The sequence below is a fragment of the Nicotiana tomentosiformis genome, chromosome 12, assembly GCF_000390325.3.
Source record: "Nicotiana tomentosiformis chromosome 12, ASM39032v3, whole genome shotgun sequence".
Taxonomy (NCBI): Eukaryota; Viridiplantae; Streptophyta; class Magnoliopsida; order Solanales; family Solanaceae; genus Nicotiana; species Nicotiana tomentosiformis.
In genome coordinates this window covers 67,863,137-67,881,626 of record NC_090823.1, presented here as the reverse complement: position 1 = coordinate 67,881,626, position 18,490 = coordinate 67,863,137, and the positions used below count along the sequence as shown (strand labels likewise).

At 42.7% G+C, this 18,490-nt stretch overlaps 2 protein-coding genes across 2 annotated transcripts; both read right to left on the bottom strand.

The window, feature by feature from the left end:
* Positions 1-5,493: 5,493 nt before the first annotated feature.
* LOC138902802 (uncharacterized) lies at positions 5,494-5,892 on the bottom strand. The gene has a single exon (XM_070190703.1). It carries the CDS (start codon positions 5,890-5,892, stop codon positions 5,494-5,496), a length of 399 nt encoding a protein of 132 aa, XP_070046804.1.
* Positions 5,893-6,276: 384 nt separating this feature from the next.
* Positions 6,277-6,903, bottom strand: LOC138902801 (uncharacterized). Its single transcript, XM_070190702.1, has one exon. The coding sequence runs from the start codon at positions 6,901-6,903 to the stop codon at positions 6,277-6,279; it is 627 nt and encodes a 208-aa protein (XP_070046803.1).
* Between the last annotated feature and the right edge of the window lie 11,587 nt (positions 6,904-18,490).

The following is an 18,490-nucleotide window of genomic DNA, read 5'->3' as shown; positions in this document are numbered from 1 at the left end:
GACTGAGACATTACAACCTTAAGGTACGTGTATGGATTCTTGTGTTAGTTATTGTCATTGGTCGTGTGAGGCCATTGTCGTTATTGATGATTGTGGTCCTATGTAGCTTTAAATTATTGAGTTTCTACAGGTCGAGTTGGTAGTAGCATTGTTACAAAGGCGACTCTGCCAAAGTTTATATAGATCCCGGGGAGTTAGACATTCGAGGACGAATATTTCTAAGGGGGAAAAGATGTTATATCCCGCATTTCATACGTAAACGTTTCGTCATAAGTAAATCGACGTAGACTCGGGGATGAGATTATCTTGAGGTTATACGCATTTATGCTACTTATAACAAGCGATAAATAAGTGCCGTGAAGGATAAAGGGTAAACGAATCAAAGAAAATGAGTTTCGTTGAAGGTTGTCGATTTGGGATAAAATACGGTCCGAGCCATAATACCCGGTATTTATGGACTAGTGCCATACAAGGTACCCCATGACCACGATAGTAGGGTATGTAAAGTGTATTAAAAGTGAGTAGTATTTTGAGATAATTCCTAGTTATGAGGATTATTGGTTAATGGGGGAAATAACAAGTTAATTAAAATTAATGGGTAATTAATTAATAAACTTGGGATAAGCTTAACCCCTCCCCAACGTGGCAGCACCCCCTTTCCCAATTTATGACTATTGAAAGAGACTTAAAGGAGTCACACTTGGAAACGTTATGTGACACCAAACTTAATTATGTGGGACCTTCCTAAAAGTAAGGATAACATTTATAATCTCTTAAGAAAGGATTTCAAGGAAAGTAACGTTCTTTCTAAGAGTTTCAGCCAAGATTCCTTACATAGTAATGTGATTTCTTATCTCTTAAGAAAGAGTTCAACAAAGATGATTTTCCAAATAGCAATGTTATTGCTAAGTTCTTAAGGAAAAGCTTCAGCCAAGATTATCTTTACATAGCAATGTTATTGCTTCGGGTATTTCATATGAATTGTTCCCTATTTCGATCTCATTGTTACGTGTTTCGTCGCGATTGGCGTGTGTTAGAAGGATTGTCTAGAGGATTGGCTCGGGTATGTTACGGCTATTCCTTCTTTCCTTTTGGTATGATCTATACGACACGAATGAAACGAGCAAATTCAAAATTTCCATAAATGACTCTATTCATAGAAATATTAGGGGGTCTATATTCTTGATTCCCCATGTGAATTATTATTATATCTTTTGTTCATGGGTCTTAGAAAAATACGTATTTGATAAAATTTATCCGACAGGCATGATATTTTTATGACATTCCGAGAAAATCTTATTAACATATTTCTTATGCATTTCATGCATTTATACATGTACATTGACCCATGACCAAATGGCGTTATATACGCGTATATTATATGTATATGGGATATGGGAAAAGGTTATGGCATTATATATGCACCACCACCTGATCAGCTGGTACATGTTGATGATTTTGCCCACAGTGGCCGAGATGATATGATGGGATGCACTCAGAGGCTTGATGATGTTATGTACACCTATACCCATGCATGATACGACAATTGTCCGCACGTTCATGACATTATTAATGTTTTAGGATTTACAAGTCATTTAGACTTACAGGCAGAATTCTTTATTCCATGCTTCATTTATGTATTTTGTGTACTGGTTTTTATGCCTTACATACTCAATACATTATTCATACTGACGTCCCTTTTTCCTGGGGATGCTGTGTTTCATGCCTGCAGGTGTAGGTAGACAAGCAGACGGTCCCCCTTCTTAGGATCCTTGATCAATGAGAGTTGGTGCGCTCGATTTGATCCGGAGTTGCTTTGGATTTTGGTAAGATAGGTTTTTTTTACATATATGGGTATGACGGGCCCAGTCCCGTCCTTGTACAGTTGTATATTCTGTTAGAGGTCTGTAGACACCCATGTATAGTTGGGTAGTATGTGGCCTTTCCGGCTTCCAGTTTTGGATATGTAGTTGTCTATAGCAGCCTTGTCGACTCGCCCTACGTATTTCACACGTATATGTATATATGTCTTTTGGACAAGTTTTCCTCACGCATGTTATGCTCGTAATTCAGCAGAAGTTATTCATGTTCATACATTAGTCACATGCTTGAGGGTGTTCGACAGGTAGGACTCGGGCACCCGTCGCGGCCCATCGGTTTGGGTCGTGACAACATAATTGCTCCCAGACTGACCCAAACACTGCCTCACTCTGCTGCCATTATGTGGTCCACAGAGTGATTCTGCAGTCGCATAATGGACCACAGAAATGCGTAATTCTGCCAAACATTTTCCTTTACTTTCCAATACATTGTTCAACCCAAAAAAGTTCGAACATATAATACACAACACGTAAAACCAATTCGGCACCACGAAACATTATTAACATAATTCTTTTTTGCAAACATTTACGGGGCCTGACATTCTCCCCCACTTTGGATCATTCGTCCTCGAATGAGGGTAAAAACAATCTGTTATTAGCATCTTATGCAACTCAGTTTTCATACCACACACCAGCAGCCCCAAATTTGACTAACTCCCTAAATTCTCAAAAACTTTGCCAGAGTTTCGTTTGTAACTAGGCCTATCCACCTGTCAGAGAGCCCTAGAAACATGTGTAGAACCCAACGACATAGTATAACTCATAACCACACCAATCGTGGCCTCATGTAAACAACATATAATCAAAAGGAGCATCTTTACATTAACTGAACAAGTGATACAAAATACTTAGGTGACAGGTTCGTAAAAGAAAGGATTACACAACTATTCAAATAAGTGAGGATACTTCTTCTTCATCTCTTCCTCGACCTCCCACGTGGCCTCTTCAACCTGCTGGTTTTGCCATAACACTTTCACGGAGGCAATTTCTTTATTCCTCAACTTTCGGATTTGCCTATCAAGAATGGCAACTGGAATCTCTTCATATGACAATTCTTCATTAACCTCAATTGTCTCAACCGGAACAATGAGTGACGGATCTCCAACTACTTTCTTCAACATAGACACATGGAACACCGGGTGTACTTATGACATCTCAGGTGGTAGCTCAAGCTTGTACGCCACCTCACCGATTCTCTGAATGATTTTGTACGGCTCGACATACCTCGGACTCAATTTCCCCTTTTTCCCAAACCGCATAATACCCATCATGGGGGAAACCTTCAAGAATACCCAATCATCTTCTTTGAACTCTAAGTCTCTATGACGAACATCTGAATAGGATTTCTGACTACTCTAAGCAGTTTTCAACCGCTCCTTTATGATCTTAACTTTTTCCATAGCCTGATGTACAAGGTCTAGCCCTATCAACACTGCTTCCCCAATCTCGAGCCACCCAATGGGAGATCTACATCTCCTACCATATAATGCCTCAAACGGCGCCATCTGGATACTTGCATGAAAGTTGTTGGTATAAGCAAACTCTATGAGTGGCAAATGATCATCCAAGCTGCCCTTGAAATCAAGAACACAAGCACGCAACATATCCTCAGGCGTCTGAATAGTCCGCTATGCTTGCCCGTCGGTCTGTGGATGGAAAGTTGTACTAAGATTCACCTAAGTACCCAAACCTTGCTGAAATTTCCTCCAAAAATTGGTCGTGAACTGAGCCCCTCAATCGGAAATGATGGAAACTGGTGTGCCATGTAGCCTGACTATTTCCTTGATATATAACTAAGCATATTGTTCCATTGTGCCGGTAGATTTAACTGGCAAGAAGTGTGCTAATTTCGTGAGTCGGTCCACGATCACCCAAATTGAGTCAGACTTGCTCAGAGTGCGTGGTAATCCTACCACAAAATCCATATTAATCATCTCCCACTTCCACATTGGAATTTCTATATTCTGTGCTAACCCACCAGGCGTTGATGTTCAGCCTTCACTTGCTGACAGTTCGGACACATTGCCACAAATTCCACCACATTCCTTTTCATGTCATTCCACCAATCGACTTTCTTGAGGTCGTGATACATCTTTATAGAACCTGGATGCACGGAATACCTAGAAGTGTGAGCTTCGGTCATGATTCTTTCCCCGAGACCATCTACATTTAGAACACATAGTCGCCCTTGGTACCTTAGTGTACCATCATCCATGCTAAGAGCAAAAGCCGTAGTCTTATGTTTTTGAATCCCCTCCCTCAATTTCACCAAAAATGGATCATTGTATTGCTTCTCTTTGACTTCCACAACAAGCGATGATTCTGCCCTATTTTGCACAATTACCCATCCTTCATTAGAGTCTGTAAGACGAACTCCCAAACTAGCTAGCCGATAGACTTCCTTGGCCAATGGCCTTCTATATACCTCCAAGTGTGCTAAACTACCCATAGATTTCCAGCTAAGAGCATCCGCCACAACATTGGCTTTCCCCGGGTGATATAGAATATCGATGTCGTAATCCTTGAGTAACTAAGCCATCTTCTCTGCCTCAGATTCAGCTCCTTTTGTTTGAAAATATATTGAAGACTCTTGTGGTCCGTGAATACATCCACATGGACCCCATACAAATAGTGACGCCAAATTTTCAATGCAAAAACCACCGCCGCAAGTTCTAAATCATGTGTTGGATAATTCTTTTCATGATTCTTGAGTTTCCTAGATGCATATGCTATAATTTGCCGTGTTGGATTAATCACACCCAAGCCCAATTATTGAAGCATCGCAATATACCACATATTCATCTGTACCCTCTGGCAAGGTCAACACCGGCGTTGTAGTCAATTTCGATTTCAACTCCTGGAAGCTCCTTTCATAAGAATCGGACCATTAGAACTTAACTTCTTTCTGAATCAATTTAGTCAATGGAGGGGCAAGAGTATAGAACCCCTCCACAAACTTCCTGTAATACCCTGCTAAGCCCAAAAAACTGCGAATCTCGATTGGCATTGTAGGTCTAGGCCAATTCTTTACTGCTGAAATTTTATGAGGATCAACCTTGATTCCTTCTTTAGAGACAACATGACCCAAGAATGTGACAGATTCGAGCCAAAATTCACACTTTGAAAACTTCGCATACAATTGGTGCTGATGAAGAGTCTGCAACACTGCCCTGAGATGATCGGCATGGGCCTCCCGACCTCGTAAATACACAAGAATGTCGTCAATGAACACTATCACAAAGGTGTCGAGAAAAGGCTTGAAAACCCAATTCATAAGATCCATGAAAGTCGTTGGGGGATTTGTTAGTCCAAAAGACATTACCAGAAATTCAAAATGCCCATACCAGGTCCTAAAAACTGATTTCGAAATATTCTGCTCCCTGATCTTCAGTTGGTGATACCCGGATCGTAAATCCATTTTGGAGAAGTGTCTAGCACCCTGTAACTGATCAAACAAATCATCTATTCTTGGTGGTGGGGATTTGTTTTTTATTGTGACTTTGTTGAGCTGCCAGTAGTCAATACAGATCCTCAGTGATCCATCTTTCTTCCTCACAAAGAGAACTGGTGCGCCCTATGGCGACACACTCGGTTGGATGAAACCATTCTCTAACTAATCCCTCAGTTGTTCCTTTAGTTCCTTCAATTCTGCTGGTGCCATTTTGTAGGGCGGAATAGATATAGGTTGCATGCCTGGCATAACATCAATCCCAAAATCAATCTCCCTGTCTAGCGGAATCCCAGGGAGCTCATCATGAAAGACCTCTGGAAATTCATTCACAACTAGCACTGACTCAAGTGTAGATGCCTCCACAGTGGTGTCCGTAACCCAGACCAAGTGATAGATACACCCCTTATTAATCATCTTTGTGGCCTTAAGGTAAGAAACAAATGTACCTTTTGGCATCACATTATCCCCCTTCCACTCAATAATCGGCTCATTAGGAAATTCAAACCTCACAGTTCTAGCTTGACAATCGAGCTTAGCAAAACATGAATAAAGCCAATCCATCCCTATAGTTACATCAAAATCAACCATCCCCAATTCAATGAGATCGGCCATGGTGTCCCGACCGCGCACCGTGACAACACAACCCCTATAAACTCGTGCAGCAATAATAGACTCGCCAACCGGAGTAGATACAGAGAACGGCTCAGGAAGTTATTCCGGTTCTATCCCAAATTCCATAGCAACAAAAGGGGTAACATAGGACAAGGTGGAACCGGGATCAATAAGAGCATATACATCACGATTTTGGACAGTCAATATACGTGTGACGACATCTGGAGAAGCCTCTGCACTTTGGCGATCACTCATAGCATAGAAACAGCTGGGTCCTCCTGAACTCTGTGCACTGCCCCTAGCTGCACCACGCCTTGCTGGTGCCGGACTGCCTCAAGCTGGAGGGGGTGCTGAGGATGTAGCAGCTACAGAACTGGATGGATGTGCTGTGCCCCTACCCGCACCCTGGCGGGATGAATGGCACTCCCTCTGAATATGACCCCTCAATCCGCACCCGTAACATATAGGTAAGTCCATGTAGTAAATCCCCGAGTGTATCCTCCTACACCTGGGGTATGGGGGTGTCCGCTGCTGCGGGAATCTCCCTCCTAATCGGCCCTGATGGTGGGGTCCCCTGCTGCCCTGATTAGTCCTGAAGTGACTCCCCTGCTGCTGACTGTGCCCCGCTGGCGGTGCACTGGCTGAAGACTGAGCATGAGACTGGGATGGCCCTGATGACCCTCCCCTCAAAGATGATCTACCCCCACCAAATGACTCCCCAAAGTTTCCTGTGGATCGAGCCTTGCTGGTACCCTCTCGCTCCCTCATGTTCTTTATCTTGCGGTCCTCTGTAGCTTGAGCAAATGCTACAATTTTCCCATAGTTCATGTCTGAATTCAAGGCAGGTGTAGCAGCCTCATTGATAACCAAGGTGCTAAGGCGCAGGATAAACCACCACACTCTAGCCTCCATAGTAGGCAATATGAGAATGGCATATTTTGACAGGCGCGCGAACTCCATGTGATACTCCCACACACTCTTACTTCCTTGTTTAAGATTCTCAAACTCTACGGCACGGGCTGCCCTAGTCTCAGCAGGCAAGAAATGGTCTATAAAGGCATCAACAAACTCACTCTATCTCGCTGGAGGGCTCCCCTCCTCCCGAGAGTCCTCCCACAGCTCAAACCAATAATAGGCCACCCCTTTCAGGCGGTCGGCAGCGAACTCCACTCCCTCCGTCTCAGTAACGCGCATAACCTGGAGAGTCTTATGCATCTCATCAATGAAGTCTTGTGGGTCCTCCTCAGGATTAGCACCCGTGAAACCCGGAGGATCCAACTGCAGAAATCTGTTCACCCTAAAACTAGTAGAATCCCCTTACTGGCTAGAAGATGTAGGTGCAACATTCGACTTTTGGGGATGAGAAGCTACTATCTGAGTCAGCATCTGAATAGCTCCCCTAAAGTCCCCATCAGAAATACCAGAGCTGGAAGCTGAGGTTAGAGGTGGAATTGGAATGCCAGATGGAGGAACCGCCGCACCCTCAGTAGGTGTAGGAACTGGTGTGGCCTGGGCCGGTGTAGTGGAATCATGTAGTGTAGCAGTCAGGGGATTATCCTCACCCCTCGAGTGTTCACCCGCATCATCAAATAAAGGGTAAACTGCCACTCCTAAGGTGGCGTTGGCTCCTTGGCCAGTTCTTGCTCTCTTCTTAGGTGCCATATACTAAAAGTTAAAGGAATGCACGAGTTAGAGGAGGAACAGTTGCTCATTTAGTTTCATCGCATGATCCAGAATATCAAAGAAGGGTATTGTTCCTAAATGTCCGAGAAGCCTCCAACTTATAGATGTGGTCGACAACGCACCGATAAGAAGGACTCTGCCAGACACGGCTCCGAGACATCCTAGGACACTTTAAAACCTTAGGCTCTGATACCAAGTTTTTCACGCCCCATACTCGGGAAGCGCGACCAGTGCTCAACCAAGTGAACCCAACCAAGCAAGCCTGTTAGATACTTTCTACCCAATTAACCCATAATCAAGAAAAGACGAGATTACATTAATTATACAGTAGGAGTCTCATTCATACAATCCTAGATCATTTCATTAGTCATTTCGCATTTAAGTCCCAAAATACACATTTCTTATAGTTCAAGTGGAACAAGTGATCGTATACAACATAACTTGTTTAACATTCCCAACACCCATATATGCAACCCACATAGTGTTTACGGGGCCTCTAAAGATACAAAAGAGAGTAAAGATGGTGCCGACAACAAGGCCCAAGCTATACCTCAAAGAGTGACCATACTATAAACAAAAATGTACAATACATTACCCCGGAATGAAATGGGGCTCACCGAGTCCGCTGAGAAGAGGATACATCACTATCTGTGATCCGCACTGTCTGCTATGTAACCACTTGTATCCATTCAAAGATTCAGCGCCCCCGGCAAAATGGACGTTAGTACCGTCGAATAGCACTACTATGTATAGCTAAACCCCAACTCAATAGAATGAATAATAATACAAGAGGAGCAGTCAAGAATTCAATAAGGGCTTAAAATAATAGTAAAACAACAAGTTAAGGATCATATACATTTTCAAGACAATTTTCATATTACTAGGTTGGGTGACCTTTAGTACCGATGTTCCACAATTCACAATACCTACGTGTTCTTACACAGAGTCAGATCTTGGCCCGATCAGCTGGGCCGCCTCATTGGTGTTGTTACCACAATTTCATTCACAATACCACCGTGGTCTTACATGGAGTCCGATATCGGCCCGATCGGCTAGGCCATCTCATTGTAGACATTACCACAGTTTCATTCATAATACCACCGTGTTCTTACACGGAGTCCGATCTCAGCCCGATCGACTAGGCCATCTCGTTGGAGACATTACCACAATTTCGTTCATAATACCAGTGTGTTCTTACACGGAGTCTGATCTCGGCCCAATCGGCTAGGCCATCTCTTTTGAGACATTACTTTTTTCAGTCAATCATTTCACATCAGACTTTTTTCATGTACTTTTGATTCATTGACACTAGTGATTACAATTACAAAGTCATTCTTGGCACTTGGCCGTATTTCATAGTTCCAGACCGCTTTTTACATATTCAATATCATTATCGAAATCAATAAGGCTCCCCATTCAAGACATTAAATTCACGTATGAGCTATTTGGGAATCTTAGGCACAGAGAGGCTTTCATACAATTTGGCATAGCAACCTTTATTTCTATCTTGACATGAAGTCTTAACATTTCCAACACATATTCCACATTTTTAAACACATCCTCAATGACAACATAACATGATGAAGAATTTAGAATAAATATTGAACTTACATCCTTCAACACAAATACGTCAGACATCGCCAATTTATAAATGATCAAGGGCTTACTCCCATTACATGATTACCGTCGATTCTAAGAAGAAGGGGGTTTAGCCAACATACCTCAATTGAGCTTCTTAAAACTCTGAGATGTTACGGAACATTAGCAACTTCAATATATTTAAGCAATATAATAAAATTGAACCAAAAATTAGGAAGATGAACATGGTTTTCGCTCATTTGAGAATACTATCAAACACTAGGTGTGCATCAATGTTTTAAGGCTCTTTTGTGGAAGATTCCATCATTTTCCAACCCACTCTCTACCATTATTAGCTCACAATATTCCCACATACTACAAGGATAAATGCATGCAAGGTAAGCACTCCAATCTCGATGAATTACCTCACTAATGGCCCAATCTAGTTACACTTTGAAATTAAGAGTTTGGGTAATAGAATCTTACCTCTTAGGAAGAATACCTAGGTTCCACTCTTCATAATCTTCAACATTTAAGTGAGAATTGAAGAATAATTTGATGAAGATCACTTCTCCCTCTAGGACCCTCTCTCTCACTCTAAAAATATCATAAAATATGCTCAAAATGGTCCATGGGGTGTGTTTTAACGAAATAGGGTCGGGATTAAAACCCCAAACATGAAGCTCCGGAACAGGTTCTATGATTGCATAATCATTATGTGGACCGCATATCCATAGCATAATTGCTTACCAAAACGACAAAAAAAACTGTCCGTGTCTATGATCACTATGCATCCCGCATAACTATAATGCACCATAGAGCAGTTATGCGGTCGCATAGTCGACCGCATAATTGCTCCCAGACTGACCCAAAAACTGCCTCACTCTGCGGCCATTATGCGGTCCGCAGAGTGGTTCTGCAGTCGCATAATAGACCGCAAAAATGCTTAATTCTGCCAAACATTTTCCTTTACTTTCCGATGCATTGTTCAACCCAAAAAGTCCGAACCGCTTCTATAATACACAACACGTAAAACCAATTTGGCACCAAGAAACATTATTAACATTATTTTTCTTTTGCAAAAATTTTACGGGGCCTTACAAACCACACAAACTAGAACCCGACTGGGCTCCGAAATATCTAATCTCTCAAACTGATTGGCCAAGGCCTGAACATCTGATGCAAGCAGTCTCTCACCAACAGGAATGAATGCAAGGCTACCCATACTCACTACCTTTCTACTCAAGGAATTGGCCACCACATTGGCCTTTCCGGGATGATACATAATGGTAATATCTTAGTCCTTTAGCAACTCCAACCTTCTCCTCTACATCAAATTTAGATCCTTTTGTTTGAACAAGTGCTGGAGACTCTGATGATCCGTAAATACCTCACAAGACACACCATATAGATAATGCATCCACATCTTCAATGCATGAAGGATTGCTGCCACCTTCAAATAATGAACAGGGTTGTTCTTCTCATGAATCTTTAACCGGCGCCAGGCATAAGCAATCACTCTACCATCCTGCATCAAGACACACCCAATACAAATCCGAGAAGCATCACAATACACTATATAAGAGCCTGACGTTGAAGGCAAAACTAGAACTGCAGTTGCGGTCAAGGATGTCTTGAGCTTCTAAAAGCTCTCCTCACACTCATCCGACCACCCGAATGGAGCACCCTTCTAGGTCAATTTGGTCAAAGGCGCTGTAATGGACGAGAAACCCTCTACAAAGCGACGATAATATATGGCCAAGCCGAGAAATCTACAACTCTCATTAGCTGAAGACGATCTAGACACCACGTGCCCTAAGAACGCCACTGAACTGAGCCAAAACTCACACTTGGAGAACTTGGCATAAAGCTTCTCCTCCCTCAACCTCTGTAGTACAATCCTCAACTTGTGTGTATGCTCTTCCTGGCTACATGAGTACACCAAGATATCATCAATAAATACTATGATAAACGAATCAAGATATGGCTGGAATACACTGTTCATCAGATGTATGAATGTTGTTGGGGCATTGGTTAGCCCGTAACACATCACAAGGAACTCATGTGACCATAGCGGGTCCTGAATGCCATCTTTAGAGTAACTGAGTCTTGAATCTTCAACTGATGAAACTCATACCTCAGATCAATCTTAGAGAACACCCTCGCTCCCTGAAGCTGGTCAAATAGATCATCAATGCGCAGTAATGGATACTTGTTCTTGATTGTAACTTTGTTCAACTGCCTATAGTCGATCCACATCCGCATAGTACCATCCTTTTTCTTCACAAACAGAACCGGTGCACCCCAAGGCGACACACTAGGCCTAATAAACCCCTTATCAAGAAGCTCCTGAAGTTGCTCTTTCAATTCTTTCAACTCTGTAGGTGACATATGATACGGAGGAATAGAAATGGGCTGAGTACCCGGCACCAAGTCAATACCAAAATCAATATCCCTGTCGGGTGGCATGCCCGGCAGGTCAGCAGCAAACACATCCGGAAAGTTTCGCACTACCGAAATATAATCAATAGTAGGAGTATCAGCACCAACATCTCTCACAATGGCCAAATATGACAAACACCCCTTCCCAGCCATCCATTGGGCCTTCAAATAGGAAATCACCCTACCGGAAACATAATCCAGAGAACCTCTCCACTCGATCCTTGGCAACCCTTGCATCGCCAACGTCACGGTCTTAGCGTGACAATCAAAAATAGCATGACATTGAGACAACCAATCCATACCCAAGATCACGTCGAAATCAACCATACTAAGCAATAAGATATCAACTCTAGTCTCCAATGCCCTAATAGTCACCATACACGACCGATACACACGGTCCACAACAATAGTATCGCCCACCATCGTAGATACATGAACAGGTGAAACCAGGGACTTATGGGGCATATCCAAATAACGAGTAAAATAGGATGATACATAGGAATAAGTAGAACCAGGGTCAAATAATGTGAAAGCATTTTTGTGGCACACTGAAACAATATTTGTGATCACTGCATCTAAAGCAACGTCCTCTGGCCTAGCAGGAATAGCATAGAATCGAGCCTGACCGCCACCCCCTCTAGAGCGACCTTTAGTTTCTTGGGCACTACCTCGAGCTGGCTGCACGAGTGGTGAAATAACTGGTACGGAAGTCGTCGCCTGACCCCTCTACTAAACTCGACCTCTAAAGCAACAGGGACACTATCTCCACACATGCCCAAACTCCTCGCACTCGAAGCAACTCCTCGCTGGTGGTGGGGACTGAATCGGGCCCTGAGAACCAAAATAACTACTGGAAGGACCTGGCACAGATGAACCCAGGACCGATGGAGCACGGGATGAACTCTGATCTAGGACAGCACTATGAAATAAATGACCCGGACGAGCACTGTATGAACAATGGCTAACTGATACACCCCGATGAACCTGACGAGCCATCTGAGCGGGCCTATAAGGACGACCCCTGCTGTGGTATGACTGCCCCAGAAGGAACACCACTGAAACCACCCGAACCACGAGGCCTCTTGGCCTCCCTCTCCTCACACTCCTGACTACGGACCAACTCTAGCCACTGAGCAATATCAACCACCTCGTCGAACCTAGAACCTAAGGCATTCTCCAAAGTCATAATAAAACACAACTGACAGCTGAGGCCATCAATGAACCTCCTAATCATCTCCCTCTCTGTGGGAACCAACCAGATAGCATGACGGGCCAACTCTGAAAACTCATCTCGTACTGGGTCACAGACATGCCCTCCTGGCGTAGCTGCTCAAACTGCCAACGCAACTTCTCTTTGCGGGTCGGTGGCACAAACTTCTCCAATAATAGAACGGAGAACTCATGCTATGAAAGTGGTGCAGCATTGACTGGCATGCTCCTCTTATAGGCCTCCCACCATCTAAAGGCTGCCCCCATCAGCTGGAAAGTAGTAAATGAGACCCCACTAGTCTACAGAATACCCATCATGCGAAGAATCCGCTGGCACCTATCCAAGAAGTTTTGAGCATCCTCAGACTCAGCCCCACTGAATGTTGGAGGCTTGAGGCTCCCAAACCTCTCTAGTCTCATCTGCTCCTCATCACTCATAATGGGACCCACCTGAGCATGAGCAACTACAACCGGCTGAGCTGGTATTACCCACGATGTTTGAATTCCCTACACCACCTTCTTAGGAGTACGGGTGGCGGGAGTTTGAGCACCTCCCCCGGCCTGAGAAGTGGCTGCAATGGCCGGAACTGAAACCACCTCAGCAAGGCTAGTGCAAACAGTCAAGATCTGGGCCAGAGCCTCTTGACGGCCTAAAATCACAATGGGCATAGCTGGTGCTTGAGCTGGTACCACCGGCTCAACCATATCTGGAATCTGCTCCTAAACCGGAGCAACTGGTGGGTCAGCAAGTGATGCTCTAGCTGATGTACGAGCTACACCTCGACCCCTACGATGGCCCCGGTCCGGTAGCATGTGTCCTCGCCATCTATGAGAGAATAGAATAATAGAAGTTTAGTTCCCGGAATCAACAAATTCGCACGACAAAAATACAAGAAAGTAAAGTTTTCCTACAGGTTCGGCAGCCTCTCGAAGATAAGTACAGACGTCTCCATACCAATCCACAAGACTCTACTAAACCTGCTAATGACTCGTAAGACCTATGTAACCTAGGCTCTGATATCAACTTGTCACGACCTAAATCTCACATTTCTTGATGGCACTTATTGAAATACTAGGCAAGGCGACAACCACAAAAAACCACGCATTACTTAAGTTTGAAAACATAATAAAATGAGTTTAAGAGTAAAATCTCATAAATATAGATAGGAAAACTACCATGACTCAATACAATATTCCCCCAAAAGCCGAGTGTCACTGAGTACATGAGCATCTATACAATAACATAGTGTAAAACACTGTCTATGAAGATAGAACAATATAAACTAAAAGACAAAGGAGGAGAGTCAAGGGTTGCAGATGCCAGAGTAGCTACCTCGAAAATCTCTGAACTGATAAAGCTCCAAGATCAGCAACTACCGTACCCGGAAGTACATGGATCTACACACGAAGTGCAAAGTATAGTATGAGTACAACCGACCTAATGTACTCAATAAGTAACAAGACTAACCTTTGGCTGAAACCAGTGACGAGCTTAACAAGTACAGTCCAAATATAGAAATAATAGTATGGAAATGTAGGCATGTTTCCAAGTTCAACAATTAAAGCTCAAACAGGTAAAATAGGCCATGTGTAACTGAAATGAGGAATGATACATCTAGATATCTACACGTCAATTATGTATGACAATTGTAATGCAAAACAGAGATGAAATCATACAGATACTCTCTAAGTATCAATCACCCAATCCTCCCATTCTCTCTAGCCTCACAGTCACTCATTCATCACACTCACTCCATCCTTACAGTCACTCAATCCTCCCTAGTTCTCGGCACTCGCTCTCGGCACTCGCACTCGCACTTAGTAGGTACCTGTGCTCACTGATAGTGAGGCAGGCTCCGGAGGGGTGGATCCTACCCAAGCGCTATAATAAGCCAATCATGGCATGAATCAATAAAGCATGTTGCGGGTGCAGCTCGATCCCATAAACATCCTCACAATCAAGCGCTCAGCGTCACTCAATCATCAATCTCTCCAGAGTCTCGGGCTCACAAGTACCTTGATAATCAGCCCAAACAATGGTGATATGATACATCAATAAATGGCAATAGAGACTGAGATATGATATGCAAATGATAGTTGTGACTGAGTACATAGTTACAAATTAAGCAAGTAATTTAACAGCAGCACGACCTCTATGTGTCCCAACTGTACCAGCATATAGCCTAAGCATGATTTCTAACATGAATCGTAGCTCAATTTCTCTATCACATGGAGAATATACGGATAACAACAAGATTATTCAACTACACAGTTCCATGGAATCGACCGAGTCACAATTCCTATGGTGCACGCCCACACGCCCGTCACCTAGCATGTGTGTCACCTCAACACCAACCACATAACCCGTAATTCATGGATTCATACCCACAGAACCAAGTTTAGAAGTGTTACTTACCTCAAACCGTGCAAATCTCTACTCCAACAATCCCTTGCCTCGCAAATCAGCCTCCGAACGACTCGAATCTAGCCACAAACCATTCGATACAATCAACACGAGCTATAGGAAACAATTCCATATAAAAAAGCTAAGTTCTTAAGCAAAAGTCAAAAGTCAACCTCGGGCCCACATCTTGTAATCTGACAAAATTAACAAAATCCGAACATCCATTGTACCACGAGTCCAGCCATACCAAAATTACTCAAATTCGATCACAACGCGACCTTCAAATCCTCAAATTAAAGCCTATGAAGTTTCTACTAATACTATTTTTCCCCAATATTGCAACCCAAATCACTAATTAAATGATGAAATCAATGATATATTCATGTAATTTAACCAAAATCGAGTTAGAATCACTTACCCCAATCACTCCCTTGAATATCTCTCCAAGAATCTCCTCAATCCGAGCTCCCAAAATCAAATTATGAAAAATGACTCAAGCCCACGTGAACGCGATGCATAGACTTCCCAGACCTACACGATCGTGGACAGCCCCACGCGACAGAATATAACAATGCGTGAAATCCCCAGCTCCTTCTTTTCCTCTACGCGAACGCGACTTAACCCACGCGTTCGCGATGCACTGATGGCCCAAAGCTTCGCGATCGCGAACCTTCCCACGTGACCGCATGCCACAAAATCCTAGCTGCCCAAAATAAGCCTACGCGATCGCGGACCTTCCCACGCTATCACGTATAAGGAAACCAGACCTGCAACATCAGCAATCTTCTAAGTTAAAATTCCAATCTGGTAACCATCTGAAATCCACCCAAGGCCCCCGTGACCTCAACTAAACATACAAATAAGTCATAAAACATCATACGAACTTAGTCGAGGCCTCAAATCACATCAAAAATACATCAAAAACATGAATCACATCCCAATTCAAGCCTAATGAACTTATCAACCTCTAACTTCTACATTCGATGTCAAAACCTATCAAATCAACTCCGATTGACCTCAAATTTTGCACACAAGTCATAAATGACACAACAGACTATTCATAAATGTTGAAACCTATCAAATCAACTCCCATTGCGTGAAGACACTCACAACATAAGCAGACTCAATGCTCCGATAGCTGTGAAAGGTACACAACCCGGCTAACAATATAGTTAGATTCAAGTATCCCATCATCCCAATCCCAAATAACGGCTAGCCAACAGCCAGGCATCATCATTCCTGGATTATTTACATCACATCTTAACATATTCTGCATTGCAATATATGGGTATATGTGTATTTCATTTTTGCACGAACAAACATCGTAACGTGGAACTTCTTCTAAGGAGCACACCAAACTACAATGCTCTGAGGGACAACAAACTCATAAGCGGGCCAAGGATCCGAGCGCAAACTCAAATACAATTTGTGGAACTATAATTCTTCAAATTTTTCAAATCAAGCCGCAACTCAAAGCTATCATGAGTACCAAATCTCCCATCTCGTAGTATCGTCATAATATGATATCGGGGAAATTCCTACGAGCATCGCTTTCCAAATATCTTCATTCCAAAACTACATGAAGCCTGATCCTCGTTACGCCCAAGGTATGTAAGAAATTCAAAGACAGAATTTGGCCCCAACTCCCCAAAAATCCTCCTCGAATCTTCCTTAAATCCTACTTCTACAAATAACAATCTTCGTTAATCCAAATGCCAGTCTTGCAATGTATGCCTAAAGTCGGGACAAAATTGGCTTTAGTTCAATTTCTTTTCCCAAAAACTCTTTTATCATCTCCGGTTAAAGAGGGGCAGATGTAGACGACCAATTTGACCCTCCTTTTTAAAACTAATTTATTTATACTTGATAATTTGCAATGAATGTTTTAAAAATATTTTCAATCAATAATACCTATTTTCACAAATTAATTAAGTATTTGTAGTTTTGAAATATGTCATGCCCTGAACTCGGGAAGCGCGACCGGCGCTCAAACGAGATACCCCGGTTAAGCAATCCTGCTAGATGACTACTACCCAAACTTGCCCATTAACTATATAAGAATCAGTACAAGTGATAGACATGAGAAGAGTCATGTGTTCCATATTCTTTCTCCATTACTCAAAGGATCTTCATTTATGACTTCCAAAACATTACAAGTTTATAGATGTGATAAAAAACATGTTTGCCAAATACCAACACTTACTAGTTTAATTCCCAACATCAAACACCACCCACAAACTGTCTACGAAGCCTCTAAGTACAACAGAAGAGTAGTATGGAAGTGCCGGCGACAAGGCCCCGGCTATACCTCAAAAGACAAAAAAACAATGTGAAGTGACATAAGGCCAGGAAAAGAGTAAGGGTCACCAAGACCTGCTGAGTAGAGAGTGTAACTACTAACAAGGATCAAAACTGTCAGCTGACGAACCACCTGAATCCATTGAAGATGCAGCGCCCCAGGGAAAAGGGACGTTAGTACATATGGAGTAGTACTAGTATATGAAGCTAAATGTCCTCTTTCAAAATAGAATGCCAATATAACAAAGGGGAAAACCATGGAAGAAGCAAGTAACAATCAAGGAAATCCAAATGCCAAGTAAAAACATAAAAAATTTCAAAAATACAAAAATAATATTATTTTTAGTTGGGAGATCTTTAGCACCGATATGCCACCGTATTTTTAGCACGGAGTCCGATCACGCCCGATCGGCTAGGACATCTCCCCACTAACAATGTGGTTTGATATATGATGCGAAAAAAAAAGTGTTACCAAGAGTAGGAACTACCATGCGTGCAACATGGCATCCGATCAGCACCCGACCGCCTAGGTCGTCTCCCCACATATGCCGTGTGAGTCGACATTAAATCCAAGGCTATCAACAATCTCATCCCAATTAAGGGTAATGATCACAATCATATCAATATCTCAATCTCATCCCAAATAAGGGGATTAACAGCAATCCACTTCTACACCGACGCGTGTAGTTTCCGGTATGGGGCTTACGACACATTCTTCCTTGGTTTGCTAATGATACTCCCAAAAATATTTGTTTTTGCTTTGAATACAAAGGAAATAGAAATACAAATACATTCACCTCATAACCTTTCACACCATATATAATTTTATTAATATTTTCCACCACATTTATATGATTCCCCATTCAAAGCACGATAGTCGTAACTCATATTCCATACCTTCATTTCTTTACTTTCAAGGATCATCATCTCAAC